Source organism: Peromyscus maniculatus, chromosome 1 (assembly GCF_049852395.1).
Source record: "Peromyscus maniculatus bairdii isolate BWxNUB_F1_BW_parent chromosome 1, HU_Pman_BW_mat_3.1, whole genome shotgun sequence".
In the NCBI taxonomy this organism is placed as follows: domain Eukaryota; kingdom Metazoa; phylum Chordata; class Mammalia; order Rodentia; family Cricetidae; genus Peromyscus; species Peromyscus maniculatus.
The window spans coordinates 55,122,564-55,141,848 of NC_134852.1; the positions used below are offsets into that span (position 1 = coordinate 55,122,564).

General features: G+C 50.7%; 1 protein-coding gene across 1 annotated transcript in view; it reads right to left on the reverse strand.

Moving 5' to 3' along the window:
* Positions 1-2: 2 nt before the first annotated feature.
* Sergef (secretion regulating guanine nucleotide exchange factor) overlaps positions 3-19,285 on the reverse strand; it is a 210,201-nt gene continuing 190,918 nt past the window's right edge. The window contains 2 exon segments of the mRNA XM_006993559.4: positions 3-117; positions 120-370. Of these exon segments, the coding sequence (XP_006993621.2) occupies positions 64-117; positions 120-370 (305 nt within the window). The 3' untranslated portion in view covers positions 3-63.

Genomic DNA, 19,285 nt, shown 5'->3' on the forward strand with positions numbered 1-19,285 from the left:
CCTTTTGTTGGGACAAGCCACTTTATTAAAGGTGCTCCTCATGGTCCCTCATTTCTCATTCTGTCAGAAGTGGTTCAGGCTGAAGTTACTGATCATCTCTCCTTCCAGTCTCTCTCTTTGTCCACGGCATCCTGAGATTCAGTGTTCTCTGTGGCATCTTGGAGGGGGTAGGTGACCTTGACATCCTGGCATGGCCCGGGGTGGGCTGGCAGCTGACATAAGGCCAAGGAGTGTCCAGCCCCACAGCCCACGAGGAGGAGTCGCACCGGTGACTGGAAGGCCTGCACTGGAGCTGGAGTCCAGACGTTGGCCTCAGTGCCGTCCCCACACATGCCATGCTCGTTCCAGCCCCAGGAGCAACACTTGTCACCTGTGGGAGAGAGGGCACAGACATCACCAGAGCACCCGCTCCACAGAGGAAGAAACAAAGCTTGTGACCATCGACAGGGTCTGCTCCAGGCCCACTTCAACGGCCCCCCGCCACGTCAGTCCGCCCCATTCTTGCACTCCACAGCTGTCCACCATCACCCCCACATGTGACCAATTACTCTGCTAACTGCCCCCCAAGAACAACCCCAGTCTCCCCCAGCTCCTTCCATCTCTGCTGCCACTGGCTCAGGCTGCCAGCGGCTTCTTCGGGCCATGGCTGCCTCCTGTGTTATGCACCTATAATCCCAGCGCTTGAGAAGCTGAGGCAGGAGGCGCTGAGCTCCAGACCAGCTTAGGCTGCACGGAAAGACCTCGTTTCACCCTTCCTCCTTCAGAAAACTACTTGAAAATTTGAAATACCTTCGTATGCAGAAAAGCATGGAAAACAACGTACAACATCCTAACCTAAGCTCAGAACGTTAGTTACCATTTTCCCATATGCACTGCAATCCTTTCCTTAAAACAAACAAACAAACAAACAAACAAACAAACAAAACCAAGAAACAAACAAAAACCCCCAAACCCACTTAAGCCCGACTCCCCCGGGCCCTCCACCCTGCAACATCGCCACTGTTTTGAAGCCAGTGTCCATACTTTGATGCACATATATTTATATGTACATGTATGTCCTTAAACACTATGTACTCACTTGTTTTAAAGACTTACGGAAGCACATCGCTGACACACACCTTTTATATGACCTTTTCTTTACACTTGACACTGCTTCAGGAATTTATCTGAGTCAGTACTTCGTCAACCCAGCTCATTAATAGCCTCTCATTATGTAAAGGCATTGTCCACTTAGCCATGTCCTTGGGACAGCTAGTTCTTAGTCGTTGTTGCCACTGGGCTATATACACCAATGTGTGATATATTATGATATTATGCAACATCACCAATATGGCTGCTATTATAAACAATACTGCTGTGAACACCTTTGAACATGTATGTCTCCTGGTAGAAAATGATGTTTGTGCAGTGCGATCCTCAGAAGCACGTACAAGTCTTGGGGCGGGGTTCACATTTAATTTTACTAAGTATAGGCCACAGAGTTCATCAAAGTGGCTGTAGGTGCCCTCCCGTCACTCATGGACACGGATGTGTCTGTATCACTCCCTGGAGACTACTGCCACTCTGGAGAGTACATCCACTCAGCTTGGGCTCCTGCTAGCGGGAGTGAGCTCTGCCTTACAAGTCACGTGCTTACACTCCCCGCCTTCTTGTTCTTTGCCTCTTTCTGACGGACTCTTTGTGCATTTCCCCCGGTTCTACACACTGCAAGTGTCTTCTCCCAGAAGTCTGGGGTGTGCCACCCCATTTTGTTTGTGGAGTCTTTTGCTGAGCAATTTATTTACAGTGGCTTCCTAATTGCACATTATGAAGATTAAACAATTTACTTAACATGCCGGCCATTATCAGACGCTCAGGTTGTTTCTAATTTTCCATTTTCCTACAGCATTGCATGGACCCCTCTGAGCGTGAATCTCTGTCACTCCCTCTAATTACCTTTTCAAATTAGATTTGTGGGATGGGGATTCCCAGCCAGTGGGTACTGCCATCTTGGAGACTCCCGAGGGCTGTCTGAGGACTGCCAGGACACTCTTCGGAGAAGCCGCCTGGCTTTGGTGATCTGCAGCGTCTCTGCCCCCTCCCACATCACTAGTGTTTATTAGCATCATGGGCTTTAAAAATCCTTTTCAATTTGAATACAAAATGGTACCTCACTGTTACATATAACCCCATGGTTCCTGGATACTTTCTTCTCCTCTGTTGTGTGCTGTTATCTACAATCCCCCTCCCCACCCCGGTTAATATAAAAACATTTACATGTTCAAATCCAAAAGGTAGATTACCTGGTTTGTTTGTTTTTTTTCCAGTTTGACTTAAAAATTTGCATTAGATCTTTCAACAGACATATTTATGACTCTATTTACTGACTTGGGGGTTTATTTGGGGGTGGGGAGAGTCTCATGAAGTTTAGGCTGGCCTCTAACTTACTATATAGTCAAGGATAACCTCGACTCTCCATCCTCCTGTATCACCTCCCAGGTGCCGGGAGTGCAGGTGTGCCACCACACCCAGCAGATTCAGTACTCTTTTAGAAGTGCAATTTCTTCAGCAGCAGGGACAAACTGAAAGCCCACCTTTATCGGAAAACACCCCTGATTTTCCCACAACCCGAATGTTTAGATCTTTACAATTATGTGATTATACTCCAAAAGTTTGTTTTACAGAGCACCGTTTCAAGAGTGGGAGGCCAGCTGGGCTTAAGGGGATTTGCCCTCAGGGCTCCACTTTCTTGGGAGGGAGGCTGTACTGGTCAGGGGCTCAGGTTTGGGGAAATGCATGTCTTCTGGTTAGCTGGCAAGATGAGGAAACCCGTGCAGAGAGAGCGGGTCCCCCCACCCCCCGCTGAGTTGAAGTTCACAAGGCCGATCAGGAGGAGCAAGAGGGAGGATGGACTCAGAAGGAAGGGAGGAGCGGCAGGATGCACGCGCCCAGGACCTTAGGGCCTAGGTTGGCACCTTGCATGGGCAAAGTGCCTGGCCCTGGTGAGAGGCGCAGCTGACTGTCAGCAGGGGTGGGGTGGGAGGCAGGGGTGGGGGGTGGCAGGAAGACAGAGCTGACCTCGCCACAGGACACAGCACAATGGGCAGCTGGCATGCTCTTCTCCTGCCAAAGGGAACTCACTCTAAGGAAGCCACACTCAGGGCTGGGTAGATGAGGCCCAGAGCCAGGACTTTCAGGCCTGCTTGGTGCAGAAGCTGGCAAAAGCCCAGCTATCTCTTCACTGAGACTCTGAAGAGAGTACGTGTTCCTGGCTGTGTGCTTTATCTGCTCAGGCTGTAACAGCCCAGGGAGGTGGCCACATTTCATGGATGGTGTTCCAGGAGAGAAGGCTGAGCATCTAGAATGTGGAGCGGGTTCCCAACACTGTGCTAAACTGCACCCATTGTACGCTAGGCTTCCCTGAACTTGTTCTTACAGGAGTACTTGAGGTTTGGGGGCCCCACTAGCGTGCTCTTTCTCTTTGTGGGTGTGCTGTATGGGTGTGTACACATGTATATGGGAATACATGTGTGTGGAGGCCAGAGATCAACACTGGGTTTCTTTCCTTCATCTCTTTCCTCCTTCTTTTTTGAGACAGAGAGTCTCTCTCTCTCTCTCTCTCTCTCTCTCTCTCTCTCTCTCTCTCTCTCTCTCTCTCTCTCTCTCTCTCTCTCTGGTTTTTCGAGACAGGGTTTCTCTGTGTAGCTTTGCGCCTTTCCTGGAACTTACTCTGTAGCCCAGGTTGGCCTCGAACTCACAGAGATCCACCTGCCTCTGCCTCCCGAGTGCTGGGATTAAAGGCGTGCGCCACCACCGCCAGGCGACAGAGAGTCTCTTACTGAACCTGGAGCTCATTGATTGGCTACAGGGGTTTGACAGGAAGCCCAGGGATCTTCTCGTCACTCCCAGTGTTGGGGCCACAGGTATGTGCTGCCATGCCTGGTTTTACCCATGGGGACTGGAGATCTACACTGAGGTCCGCCTGTTTCTGCAACAGGTACTATGTCCACTAAGCCGTCTCAGCAGCCCCACCCAGTCTCTTTCCCACAATCCTTTGAAGGTCATTTGAGAATGGCTTGTGGGGCTGGAGAAGTAGTTCCACAGTTAAGAGCACTTGCTCTTGCAGAGGACCTGGGTTCAGGTCCCAGCACCCACATGGTGGTTCACAACCACCTGGAACTCCAGTTCCAGGGAATCTGATCTGACATTGTCTTCTGATCTCTGTAAGCACCAGGCATGCACACGATACACATCCATATATGTGTGCAAACACATACAAATAAAATAAATACATCTAAACAGCTATGCCATCATATAAAAGTAGGCCGCAGGTCAGGCCCAGTGATAGTTTGCCAACTGCTGCCTACCTAATCCTAGGATACCATTTAATCTGGATCGTGCCAGGCTTTTCTGGATTCCCCAGCACACCTGGTATAATAATGGCTCCTAGGTCCTCATGTGTCAGAAGTTCTGGGCCATACTATACATCTCCCAGCACATATCTCACTTGGTGCTGAGTTCAATCAAATTCAAGACCCAGATGCAGATACAATGTAGGGTGATGTCTCCCTCTGCTGCCTCTGAGGACCAACTGTGACATGTCACCTGCCCAAAGCGTGGAGTCCTCCACTAGGGTTCACATCCTCCCTTACAGTAGCAGTATCTGTGAAGCTCAGGAAGCCTGGGAGAAGAACAGCTTTAGCGGGGGAAGATGAGGAGCTCCCTTTGGGGCAGTCTAGGATGGAGGTGCTAAGGGCATGGAGGCGCACACCTTTAACCCCAGCACTGGAGAGGCAGAAGCAGGTGGATCTCTGTGAGTTTGAGGCCAGGGTATAAATAGTGAGTTCCAAGACAGCCAGGGCTACATAGAAAGACCCTGTCTCAAAAACAAACACAAATGACAGAGGTCCTTGCCAGATGCAAATGAACACACTCTGCAGAAAGCCCTGTGGTGAGCTGGAGGGAGGGTAGCCTGAGAACCAAGTGAGAAACGGTAGGAGGTATGATGAACGCGGATGGGTCCACAGGGGCCCTGAACCACGCTAAGTCACAGTTTCTGGCTTTGGTTTTTCACGAACAAAGTGAGGATCTTGTATTTATAATACTATACAGATGAATACATGTACATCTTCTTTGTGACTAGCCTTACTGTCATAAAGCCTGTATGTCTGAAAGGTAATTTACCATTGGGTGTAGCTGCAGACTCTGGTCCAAGGGAAGCAGTGTTCTTTCTCCCAGTAAGTGGCCGGGCTGCTGACATGGACACAGCCCAGCAATCCTCTCCTGGGACGCTATCATGGGAGAAGTGGCATGCCCAGAAGGTGATATTTGAGGGGAAGTGCCTGGACCCTGAGGCCAGGCTTTCTGGGGCAATACTGCCTAATTTCTGGGGAGCTCAAGGCCTTTCTCTTCCAACATGTTATAGCCCAGCAGAAGAACCTTTTTGTCTCTGCTAGAATGCAAAGCTCCAAGGGAGCAAAACCAGGATTTTTTTTTTTCAACATCTCTCTCACAGAACTAACAAAGTTATACATCAGAAAAGGTGCTCAGGAAATATTTGTTTCTGGCATGAATAGTTCCTAAATGCCAACTGTCCCTACAGTGGCTCAGTCTTCTGAGAGGAAGCCAGATCGATGAGTTGGGCAGGGCAATGACAGCAATCCTCACCAAAGGACTGTTTGTGCATGTGTGTGCTTGTGCATGTGTGTATGTGTGTTTGTGTATGCATGTGTGTGTGTGTGCACACACACACACGTACACACACACACATGCATGTATATATGCACAGACTGGCATACTTATGGGAAAATATGAGAACAAGCATTAGACCATGTCTAGCTCTAGATCCCCCTGTTCTGGCAGACCTGGCCAGGACTACTTGACTGTAGCTCTTAGAATGACTTGCCGGTAGACTGACCCAACCTTTTCCCTCCTGAGATAAGGAGGAGCCACTGGCCAGCACCTAGCCTGAGTCCTTACTCAGGAGGTGGGAGCAGAGATTTTGGAATCTATTGTTGCTGCTCAGTAGCCATGGGCTGAGCTGGGCTTGGATTTGATATTGATGTCATCCGGCATGTACACCTTGGTCTCGGCTTCATCACGTGTAAACAAGGACAGTCATCTCTCACTGGTCTTTGTTGTTTCTAAACAGACACATACAGTTCCCAGCAGATCTCATCACAAGACATCTGCTCAGCTGGCTCTCCTCATCGGCTGCTGGGCTGGCCCTGTTTCATGCCCAGGTCCAACTCCCAGCCCTCTTGGGTCTGCCCAAACTTGCTGCCAGCTGTTAGAGAACTTGGGGGAGATCCCCCAGGACACGGTCACAGGATAAAACCATGCCACCTTTCTGGACCGTTTCCTTCCCCTGGCTGGAGTAGGTAACATTTCGCACTGCTCCAGCCAGGGTTCAGATCTCGGTTTGTCTGAGGCATGCCGACAGCCACAAGCCACTGAGCATCGCTATGGAAACGATTTGTTATTCTCTGCTGTGTCATCTGTTTGTTGGCCCAGTTGCTGCTGTGGTGCAGGGGGAAGGGCTGCAGATGAGGCATGCAGATGAGACTCTGAGGGACCTGTCTTCCACAGGACCGCGTGACCTGGGGTGACTCCTGCCTCTCCACCTCCAAGAAGCAGGTCACTATATCCCCGGCAATGTCCTGACAACCTTCTCACTTGTTCACAGGAGGCTAGGTGCCCACCCCAGAACAGCTCTCCACGGGGAGGTTCTGGTGCATCCCAGAATTTGATAGCCACTGTGGTAGGAGAAACGCTAGCTAAACTGTCTGCAGTAGCTCAGGGCACAGAAGTGGTACCGTGATGCCACCCTGCACGGAGCAGCGGTGAGAGCATGGTCCCTGTGCCCTCAGCCTTCGCTGCCCCAGCCCCATGGCCTCTAACCGCAGGACCAGATGATCCCTAGACTCTTCTCTAGAAGGGGAGCTGGCATCCAATCATCTGCTCACACACAGCTGTTTCCTGGGTGCCCTGCTTTCTAATGCCGACTCCCTGAACTCAGGGGCTCCAATGCTTCCTTGCTCCACGATCCTCGGCACGTTATTCATTCTCTCCCAGGCTCGAATTTCTCATTTTCAAAATGAGAATAGTTTTACTACTTCACAGACTTTTCCTAAGGACCTAACTGTCGAATGAGAACACTCACGGAGAAGCAGTTACCTGGCAGAGACAGCCAGCGCAAATGGGTTTTACTCTTCCTAGGAGGAGTCAGGGCGACATATAGATCTGAAGTCTGCAGTACTAAGTTCAGTGTCCCTTGGGACGGTCCTACTACCCAGGGCCAAACCTGGAGGGTGTGGGGAACCACCAGTCCACTCCTTCATCTACAGGCCACAACTCTCTCTGCCAGGCTATTTCTGAGGACTAAGGGTATTGCTTAATGAATTGACTTCTAAATAAAATTCTTTTCTATTTTCTTCAATGTTCATATGTTGCTTTTCTAGTAACTCATTTTTTAAAAAGTCTGTTTAAATACTGTCTGAGGCATACATCTCTGAAAAACTTTCTCTCAAAAAATTAATTAGCTAAGTGGTGTGTGTGTGTGTGTGTGTGTGTGTGTGTGTGTGTGTGTGTGTGTGTGCCTGTATGTGTTCATGCTTGCATGCATGTGCCATGGTGTGCTCGTGGAGGTCACAGAACAACCCTTGGGAGCTGATTATTTCCTCCACTTTTTGTGGGTTGTGGGATTGAACTCAGGCCCTTAGGCTTGAGGGCAAGTGTCTTTACCCACTGAATCGTCTCCCCAGACTCCTCCTCTTTCTTTAAATCAATTCCAATGAAACACCATAGAGTCAGGGTGAATCCAAACACCTACCATTGTCACAGCAGTATGGTGCTGGGAGACCCACTCACTTGGCACATGAGCCTGGGCAAGCCAGTGCTTCTCGCAGGGCCTCTGTTTCAGCATCTGAAGACTGAAAGAATCAGCTTCAGTGGCTCCCAAGTACCGCTGCAGCTCTGATGGGCTGCGCCTCCTGAAAACGGTGTGCTCTTCAGTTCAATTGCACCTACGGCCTTGCTGATGTGGACTGGCTCATTGGGAAACGCCCTTCTCACCTATCACTCAGATTATCAGACCCTCCCAGGATGTCAGCATGTGAGCACCTCTAGGAGAATGGCTGCCAGCTTGTAAGGGACGGCATCATGATCAAACCCGAGAAGTTCTGAGGCTAAGCTCCTGTTCTTTATCTCACTGGCATCCTATGCAAAGAAGCCTTCACACACATGCCAAAGGCTTCATTCACAGGGAAGACCAACAGGGTTGTGATCAGAAGATGAGAACAAGGCCCTCTCCAGACTCCCTGCTGTGTGGGTTCAGATGGGAAGTACCCTGTGATAGAGATGTGGGATCTTTATCCACTGAACGGGCCATTCTCGCTGCTGAGAATCCCAGTGCCCTGTTCACTTCAGGAGAGCTAATGGAAATCTTTTGTAGATTATAAAGTCAGGTTTTAGGGACTATAAATATCTATTGTGCCCAAAGGGAGAAGCTATGCTCTTCCAGGGAAGTCCATGGCTGAAGTCCTAGGCCACGCAGCACCTGCCTATGGGAGCCAGATATGGCACACACTTTACAGTGCAGGCTGAGCTGCAAGACTGACCCAACCTGGCATGGCTCCAGCCCTGCAGAGACCATGCAGCATCAAAGCTGCAAACACCAGACACGAGTGCACAGCCACCAATGTGGAAGGCTCTGCATCGCGAGTGCATCCAGCCAGGCAATGACATCCACCTGATGCCAACTCCACATACAGTGCCTTGTATGTGCAAGCAAGGAAGAGGAAGGTGTGAGGATGAGCGAGTCTCCGTTTTTAAGGACAATAACTAACATTTACTAATACTCCACACTAAGATCTAGGCTTCTGTCTTGACCTGCTTCTGGTCTGCCGTTTCATCACCCTAAGAACTTAGGGTGAGGATGTTCAGGACCCCCATCTCACCCCTGGAGAAGAAGGTGGGATGAAATGAAGTTTAGTTGAGGCTTATGCTCACCTCAAAACCAGTGGTGAAGCCGGGAAATAATCAAGGCCAGCCTGCCTGGATCCTGAGTTCTTAACCTGTGTCTTATGGCTTCTGGATTCCTGCCTGACCTTGAACAAGCATTTTCCTCTCTGTATCTCCACAGAGGAAGAGTGGAGGATCAGTGAGTCCAGTGAGCACACGAGTGTGACACACAGAGGAAGGAAGAGCGGAGGATCAGTGAGTCCAGTGAGCACACGAGTGTGACACACAGAGGAAGGAAGAGCGGAGGATCAGTGAGTCCAGTGAGCACACGAGTGTGACACACAGAGGAAGAGCGGAGGATCAGTGAGCACACGAGTGTGACACACAGAGGAAGGAAGAGCGGAGGATCAGTGAGTCCAGTGAGCACACGAGTGTGACACAAAATACTGAGCCAAGACAGAAGGGAGGGGCACCCACTCAAAGGACAGCACGAGAGTCAGCAGCCCCAGTGGGGGTGGGGAGGGCGTCAGCCATATAATCTGGGTGCAGTTGAACTACGGTCAGGATTTGCCAGGCAGGGGTTAAGTGGAAGGCTCCCGGGTGGTGGTGGTGGTGGTGGTGGCAGAACTAACTCTGTCTTCTCCACCAGTGTCTGCTCTGACACCTAGCCAAACTATGAGCTTCACGCCAACACTCCACGACCTCCCCAGCTACCAGGCTTTGCCTGTGTCCGTTTGTCTGTCTCCCTTTGCTTTTCCTCCAGGAAGTCTCTCCTGACCTGGCAGCTTTGCCCCCCGCCCCAGACTGGAGTGGACAGGTAGACTTGAAGAACCACTTACACACTGTCTTCACAACTTGCCCTCTCCGGAGTGGAGAAGGAGCAGTGACCCCTTTCCATGTGAATCTCTCATGGCAGCAGATGCCGTAAGGTTGCCCGGAGAGTCTGGAAATGCCATGTTGCCATGGTAACAGACCAAGGTTGGGGATGCCTTATCCCTGATGAGCTGCTCTGGCAGTACCATGCCATGCTGCTGGTGAAATCTTCCTCCGTGAATAAGAACAAACCAAATCTACTCATGGACAAGGAGATGCTGGACCCAGGTTCAGCTCCTGCACACAATCTGGGGGCTACTTACCCGATCCCTGGCTGATCAACAGGGCCAGGCCCTGGCTGGCTGTGCTTTGGCTCATGTGGTCTAATACAGTTTTTAACCGGCTCAGCCAACAGAGCAGGCCCTCCCCCACTCCAGCCCCCAAATTACCACTTCTCTTATGTGATGCCGCCAACCAGGGATCTGCTGGTGTGGACCCTGGCAATTAGCACAGCACTCGCATTTGTTGGGAAATTAAGAGCCACTGATTAGCCTAATTCTACGCCATTTACAGGCAGTGAGTGTCAGGCCGAGATCGGCTTTTTCAAATGGTGGCCCAGAGGGTAGCATGTTCATGGCATGAGTTTGAAATGGAAAGCAAAGGCCTGAGGAGCCAGGCTGTGAAGCAGAAGGGGCAGGTCTCGCATCCTGTCAGCCATTGTCTCGAATGGAATGGAGGATTGGAAGAAGCTGTTTCTAGATTGAGGCCACACTTCCTCCCAAATCATCCCGACGCAGAAAGAGGACCCTTTCCCTCTGAGACCCTCCTGGCTGACCCCTGCTTGGAGCGGTGATAGGACCAGCGTGCCCTGAACTGGCTCAGGTGAGGTGATCAGGATCCCGACTCTGTTTACACTCCCTTGATCTTCTACCACCTAAGGGTCCAAATCTCTCACCTGTAGCCCTGCTGTATAGTTGGACCCTCTTGAGAATGGAACGCTCAGTGGTAGTTACCTTAAGACTCCCGACACTGGGCTGTACCTGGGCCATAGCTGAGTGATCTCTTTGACCCGTATCTAGTAACAGGTCCCCTGCCTTCTTTGGCCTGGGACATCAGAGGACAAGCCCATTTGTACACAGCATGCTGAGGACAGCTGGCTGACTGGTTTCCCACAGACACTGGGGAAACTTACAAATCCCTTCAAGGACTAGACTCTGAGGTGTGGACATACATATAACTTCCCCGACTCAAACTCGAGCTGCAGAGATGAACCAGGCCTTTCAAGGAATGAACGAAACATCAATTGCACCTTATTCGAGCAGTCTATGACGACCGCCCTCAAGGAATAAGTAGTCTAGGGGGCCAACAGATATCTTCAATGGATGAAGAAAAACTGGTGTGGCAGGACCTAGGGCATTCCAAACCTGGAGAACACTGTGAGGAGAGACCTGGCTGGGCTGGGGCTCTAGAGCTTGCCCAGCTAACTATGGTGGTTACATTTGGTGGGAAAAATGGAAGTGTAAAAAGTAGTAGAAATTTGGCTGATAGGTAGGGGGTAGATCATGGCAGACTTGGGAGATCTAGTCTTCAAAGGCCTGACTATAGATTTTGGACTGTATCTGACAGCTAAGTGGAAGCTGCTAAGGCACTGGGTAAGAGAATAGCAGAATCACCAGCACTTCATTGCTGTTGCCATGGTAACATATAAAGCACCTATGCAATCTTATGTCTTGGACACTTTGGGTTGAATGTAGTTGAAGGTTGACCTGGACATCACTTTGGAGGCCAAGGTGAAGTCCAGGATGAATGAAGCCTGAGCTACCTCCAGGACAGTGGGATACAGAAGAGGGATGGAGAGAGTCCCTTACAGAGAGGCAGGACCAAGAGGACTGGGCATTGATGATGCTGTGGAGGGGAATTTGGGAGCTGTGGTAGTTTGAATGAGAATGGCCCCCATAGGCTCATAGGATTGAATACTTGGTCCCCAGGTGGTGGAACTGTTTATGGAGGATTAGGAGGAGGTGTGCCACTGGGTGCTGGGCTTCATGGATTTCCAGTGCTCTCTCTGCCCCCTGCTTGTGGATGAGGATGTAAGCCCCCGGCCATTCCTGCTGACATGCCTTTGCTCTGCCATCTTAGACTCTCACCCTCAGAAACTGCAAGTCCAGTTCAATGCTTTCTTTACAAGTGGTCTTTGTCACTGTGTTTTGTCACAGCTCTAGAAAAACAACCAAGGTAGAAACCACAGACAGGAGTCTGCAAAGATGGGAGTCACAGCTGGGTGGAAGACACCGGATTCCTAGACTCTCGGGCCTGGCTGATAAATCCAGACTTTGACTCCAACAGAGTCAGAGCATTCCCCTTGTTATGCCAAGCTCAGAGGAACATCTGTTGAGAAACAGCCCAAGAGCAAGGGCAGACACCTCAGAAAGATTTACTCCCCAACAGGCTGCCTGGGTTCCTACCAACCTAGGACCTACTGTTTGGGTGAAAGAGAGAATCTAGAGGAGGGACCCCAGCGCCTTGCTAGTAAGGTCTCCCTGTCAGGAGATGCACTGGAGTATGGCTCCCAGGTAAGGAAAAAGCCCCAGGTCTAAGCTGCTTTTTTTGCTCCTCTATCCTGCCAGGCATCTTTTGGGTGAGTGCTCAGTCCATAGGGACCCAGGAATATAAGGGCTGCCTGTTCTGAGACTGAATCCCTCCGGTGGTGCCTCCCACACCTCTCTGTCCTAGTATAAGGACTTCTGACCTTGTTCTACCCTTGGCCTATACAGCATCATGTCCTGTTCTTCAGTCTGAATACACTCATCCATCTCTCTCATGCCATTACGAAATCCTCAGAAGGTCTCCAAGGCTCAGCTTCAGGGCAGTAAAGGGACTCAGGGCTCCCTCTCTGGCCCAACCCTTTAAGCTCTATGGAAGAGGCAACATCTGGGACAAGAATGAGATGGTCCACTCTTCGATCAAGTCCACAGCCTTTCCCAGACAAGCCTCCCAGGAACTCTATAGCTTGCTTTATGTCACCTGTCCACGTCACAGACTGTCACTGTGTGAGGACAATAGCTATTGTCCTTCTGTATTCTGCGCAGTGCCTTGCACAGAGCTGTGGACTGCAGGTGGCTGAGAAAACAGAAACCTCAGCAGTCAGAGGCTCAGAAAGACAACAGGTGAAGGGAGAAAAGCCACCTCCTTCTTCCAACAATTCTTCACTGTTCTGGGACGCAGGCCAAGCCCAGCCACTGCACTGGGGGAGGGACAGAGAAGGAACATCCCAAAGAGATATCTGCATCTGAAAGACATCTTTACATCCAGTGTCAGTGTTCTGGTCCAGAGCCTCTTGGGAGAGCAGTTTCCAGAGTTGGCAGCAGAAGTCAAGCTGAGGTCAGCCTCCAGCCCAGGGGTGTACTGGTGATGGGGGTGGCAAGCTGAGAGGAGCCTTTTATTCCCTTAATGGAGTCCTCAGACTTTGAGAGCTAAAAGAACCATTGAAGATGGTAAAATCCAACTCCCAAACATTGCCAATGTGGATACTGAATCCAGGTCTTGGTAGAAAGTGATACTTACTTGACCAAGGTCATGGCCATGACCAAGCTTTGGGTCTCTTGATCATAACACAAGGGTATTTGCAAGGCTACTTTTCTTAGTAGAGTTCTACTAGGAAAGCATGTGGTAAGGTTAAATGGCCACCAATATTTTTTATGTTTTTAAATCAAAATTCAGTTATTGACATCGTGGTGATAGAGGTTTAGAGGCAACTATTGGCTTAAGGCACTTGCTTGAAATGATACAGCTCAGAAAAAGCAGAAGCCAGGCAGGGCTGGAGTGGCGCTCCATGGGGAGAGGGCTTGCCTAACATTCAGGAGGCCCTGGGTTTGAGCCCCAGCACTGCATAAACGAGTTGTGGTGACCCACACCTGTAATCTTGGCACTCTAGAGGTAGAAACCAGGAGATGAGAAGTTCAAAGCCATCCTTGACTATATAGTGAGTTCAAGGCCAGTCTGGGCTACATAGAACCCTGTCAAAAAAAAAAAGTGTCCTTCCCCTCTTTGCTCTGGGTAATTTTGTTCCACACATCACAGGCTGGGAACAGAGGAAGAAAGGCAAATAGACATTCTGAGAGGTTCCTTGAATGTACTTCCTGGTTGAGGACCTCCTATGCCCTTGGGCTCATGTTAGATGATGGGGTTACAAAAACAGACTAAGATCCAGGAATGCAGGACAAGAGGTAACTTCCAAGAAGCTCCTAAACAAACAATTATAAAGGCTGAAAGAAAACAAAACATCTCAATAACTCTGAGGAGAGAGTTGCTGAGGAGAGCAGGCAAGGGGCTGCTGTAGCAGGACAGGCAGGCAGATCCCACCAGCCAGGGCCCACTCTGTTTGCAGAGCACAGCGCGATGCCTGGCACACAGAGCACTTGGTACAAGAAGCTAAGCCAATGCATGAATAAATGCAGTGATAGTCAATGGGGACATGAGCCACAGCACCAGTGCCCGTAGAGACAGGACCTGAGAACAAGTGCCATCCTGGCTCCCCTCCATCTGCACAGGGGCAGAAGGCAGCTGGTGGGTCCAGCAATGCTGACAGAGAAGGACAGAGCTTCTAGCCCCAACCCATTTCTCCATGGCAACAAGCGGACAGAATAGTGCACAGGAAACTGGGAAACAGGTTTTAAAATCATGATACAAATCACTATGGACGGAAAACCTTGCCTGCAACATCACAGCCTCCTGCCTCCCAGGCCCTAGTAGGGCAGGCACAGTCCTTACACCTGTCCCTTCAGGCCTGCCCATCCCCCGTGCAGCCAGGGTGCCCGCTCCCTGCTCACTGTGTTCTCTTCTCAGGCCGCAGGGCACATTTCCTTTCTTTGTGGTTGATGCTTCAGGTGCTGTGTGGAACCCAACAGGGGACGGTACAGATGCAGCAGACTGCACACAGCTGGGTCCTACAGTCCCCAGGCTGTCCCCAGCCCTCCGCACACAGTGGAGTAGCCTGCAGCACTGGTGTCTGTGGCACAGGGGTCAAGGGCAAAGAGCAGACACCACCTATTTCCTGTCTCCTAATGTCTAAGTCTTGCCTCAGGCATTGGGCTCAGCTGTATTTGCCTTTGTCTATCTGGGATGACTTAATTGCACCTTCTCCTATAAATGCAAAGCCTTCTGTTTACATTTCAAATATAAAACTTACCAGTCTAGTTTTTATTATTATTCTGCCCCCTAGTAGAGAACCTGAGGTAGTGTAATGCCTCAATAAACGCCTTCTGAATTAGGTCAATAGCACTGGAAAACAATTAAATTTGAGGGCTAGAGACCAGCATCTTCCAATGCAAGGAAGTTCTCTCAGCTCACCCTGCCTACCTGAGCCCCAGGGCTCTGAGGAAGCACCTCCTCTGCTGGATGCCTTCACGGCCCTCCCAATGCCGGGATGATTTCTCTGCTATAACCTGGTAGATGGTATCAGTCACAAGGGTACAGCAAGCACGCTGGGCTCGGGACCTCAAGTTCAAGCCCAGGCTTTCCACTTACCATCTGTGAGTTTAGACAAATCATTTCATCTCTTTGAACCTTAACGTCCTTTTCTGGAAAATGGGAAAGGCACATTTCCATGTCTCCATTGTGTCTCCCCAGGAAGTTGATGTGAGGAGCAGGAATGGTGAGTGACAGGAAGAGCCCTGGAAGCTGGCTGACACCACACAAAGCAGGGCCTTGTTCCAGGACCTTACAAGAGTCATGGGGCTTCATGGGGCTCACAAAGTGACATTTACCCAGGATCATGCAGGAAGGAGGGACAGAAGGGTCACAATCTCTTGCTGCCCTACAGATCCCAGCAAGGTGTTCTTCAATTTCATCAAAAGCAATCTCATATCCCATTAAAATGAGAAGTCTTTGGGGGCTGGAGAGATGGCTCAGCAGCTAAGAGCATTGGCTGCTCTTGCAGAGGACCTGGGTTTGGTTCCCAGCATCCAAAAGACAGATTACAAAGCCTGTAACTCTAGTTCCAGGGAAATCCAATGCCCTCTTCTGGGTTCTGTGGGCACTGCATGTACACGGTACACTTGTACATGGTATACATGGTACACCCTATCCCCCCTCAAGAGAATCTAATAAAACCAAGAAGATTTGGGGGCAGCTTGTGGCATGTAAATCTCTGAGATGGAAGGAGGGCCAGCTTTCCTTGTAGTCAGGTCACCCAGAACATCTGAGGCAGGAGGCTAACTGCTACCCACCCAAAGCACTCTTCAGTTCCTCAGTCACTGCTAACTGGCACATCCCTGGAAGGCCACCCTAGCAGCTGGCATAAAACACTATGACACTCCCTGCTCAGGTCGCCTGGCCTAATTGAGATAACAATGGCAATGCTGCAGATGCTTGAGAAGTGGCAGCAACTTGGACAGGACCTGACGGGGTGGGGACTGGGACGGCTCAGAGCACAGGCGTCGGTGGAAAGGCACGTGGTTAGCTAGGGCGGGCCGCGGAACGGAAAGCCAGCGTAAGCAGTCCCAAGAAAGACAGGAGGGTCCCATGCTCAGGTGCTAACAGCTTCTGAGTTCATGTGCCAGAGGAGGCATTGAATGGCGCTTCTTTAGTCTGCAAGCAAGGACTTCCAAGAGGAGGGAGAAGGTGGAAGGTCTTCGTTAAGGTGGTGGTGTGTCTTCATTAAGGAAAGCCTTCACCCTTACTTACATGGTGTGATGCTTACTCCTGTGTCCACATGGCTGGCTAGTATAGACCACTGTTTGGACAGATGCTAGGGTGTATGCTGTAGGAAGGGCATCTTTTAGACGTAGTTAATTTACATTTAAAATGATTGACTTTAAGTAAAGTGGGTTGCCCTTCCTCGTGTGGTGGGCCGCCCTCAGCTGGCTGAAGCTTGCAGATCAAAGTCTGAGGCTTCTGTAGAAGACAGAATTTTGTCTCTGGATTGCCGCCAATCCCCAGCCTTCTGACTCCAGCCTGGACCGCTACCCTGTGGCTTGTTCTGCAGTACGTGGACTTGCTATCCTCTCCTGAATTCCTCCAGGCTTATCTGTGTTTCTCTCCAGCCCTCTGTCCTCCCCCCCAGATAGAGGAGACAGAAACACAGCCAGATGTTCTGATGGGCCCCTGATAAATACACGTGCACAGTTGGATGTCTTCACCTAGCTGTCCTGGTTTGATGTTCCATGTGACCTGAGGAGGCAGGTTTTGCTACTGTGATATTTGTTTGCAGTGGGGACACTGAGCTTGGTGAATGTAACTCAAAGCAGAGTTTCTCTGAAGAAAGTTGGGAGAGAATTCCCGGCCAAAGTAGTTCCCCTTTCTTGGGATGCAGCAAACAGCTCAAACAACATGGGACCTGGATAGCTCTCTTTCAAGTTGGACAACTCATGTTCTCAAAGCAGTCCATGGGACCACCCTGGGATCTGTCCCAGACACAGGGCTCTGGTTTTCCTAAGTTCTTCATGGTTTTATCATGTTTAAACCTGACCATTTGGTATCCAGGGAAGAGGGTTCTTGTGGAAACTGACACTTGGGCAGAGAATGAGCAATCTTCCTCTTAAAACCAAGCCTGGCTACAGGATGCTCCAAAAATCCATTTGGCCATTGCCAGGAGGTGGGGAGAGTGTGCAGGCTGCTGAAATAATGAGGCAGTGCTGGGGGTGCCTGAGCAGGAGGCCTCGGCTCTGCTTCCTCCAGCTCCAGCTCCCTCTCTGGAGCCGTCTCGTGTCTTGGTTCCTGGAGATCGGGCAGACAGCACTGTTCTCCACGGAAGGGTCCTTACAGCTCTCGTCCTTAACCCTCTCAGCCGCACATAACCCGCCCTGTTGGTGGGGCTGAGGTTGGAGGCATTTCCAGGATGTTTACCAAATGCTGCGGGCAGTGGAAAGGAATAGCCACAGCACTGCAAAGACCCACGAGCAGGCAGACTACCCAGAGCAGCTCCAACTCTTCAGGCAGCACCTGCTCCCAAGGGTGGGAAACCCGGAGACGGCAGCCTTTGAGCAGCCTCTCCCTGTGTGAACTTGCAGCAGTTTCTTTTTTTTTTATTAAAAATTTTTTTCATTCTCCATACCAACCACAGTTTCCCCTCCCCCCATCCCTCCTAGCTCCCCCCTCCCCCCCCCCCCCCGTGCTTCACCCCCCATCCACTTCTCAGAGTGGGTAAGGCCTTCCTTGGGGTGGGGGTGGGGTCAACAAAGTCTGGCATACCAAGTTGCGGCAGGACCAAGCCCCGTCCCCCTGCATCAAGGCTGAGCAAGGCATCCCACCATAGGGAACGGGCTCCAGAAAGGCCGCTAGCTCATGCCAGCAGTTTCTTCTTGGTCATTTTTGCACTTGCTTCACGGGGGTGGACCAGACCATCAGAACAGTGCTGCCCAACACATGAAGGCACCTGTGGTCCTGGCGAGCTGAGAGGCAGCCTGAGAGGAGAAGCCCTTGCTGGCCTGGCTGGGCCAAAAGGACAACTGCCATGGTGACCTGCTTGGGGAAACTGTCCTGTAGAAAAATCCTGTCCCACTTACAAGCCAGAGATGAGAGATCCAGAGTCAAGCTGCCTCCTGCTGGCCTAACCTGTCAGTCCGGGGGCCTAGTTTGAATCAGGCTTCCCCTCAGGGGCTGCAATGGGGTGACAATCAAGAGGCTTGACTGTCCCATGAAATTGCTATCCTCTCGAGAGAGGCAAGCTTACACATCATAGAAAAAGAGTCCTGTGAGCACCAGAGCAGCCTGCCAGGCAGATGTGTGATGGTCTGCATCTGCAGCAGATCAGGGGCCCCCCTCATCACAGATGCTCTCTCTGTGGCTAAGAGACCACAACATGCTTGCAAACCTCCGGGGCCTGAGATCACAGCAGCCAGAGCTCCACAGGAGGGAACCGACACGTGGGAATAGTCTCTGACATTTACCTAGAATGAGCAGTGTTCTGGCCGCCCCTCCAGTGGACTAATCTCCACCACAACCTAGGGGTAGGACCTGTCATTAAACCCATTTTGCAGAAAGGAAAACCAGGATGGAGGCCAAATCATTTGCCCACTGTTCCACAGCCAGTCAGCGGTACAAATGGCACTCAGGCCTGGACAGCTGCCACCACGGCACCTAATTCAAACAGCCGTGTTGCAAGGTCAGTATTATGGTCTTGTTTTATAGGTTCAGGCTGCACTGAGGCTACAGTGTAGTGGAGAGTGTTCCTAATCACGAATGAGGACCTGGGTTTGATCCCGAGCACCAAAAAGAGAAAATAAAGAAAAACCCTCACATGAAGTTAAGAGTGGTAGTGTACACCTCTAATCCCAGTATTTGGGTGGTTGGGTAAGGGAATCATGAGTGTGAGGCCCACTTCAGTTACATGGAGACCAAACCAACCAACCGACCAACCAACCAACCAACCAACCAACCAACCAACCAACCAACCAACCAACCAGCCAGCCAACCAACCACACAAAGAGTTGAGATTTGAACACTCAATAAGATCACGCAGCCACCCAAGTGGCCCCCGACCTAAAGGCTGCACCTTTCTCAAGCTCTCCCTGGAGAAGGGTCTGTGGCAGCA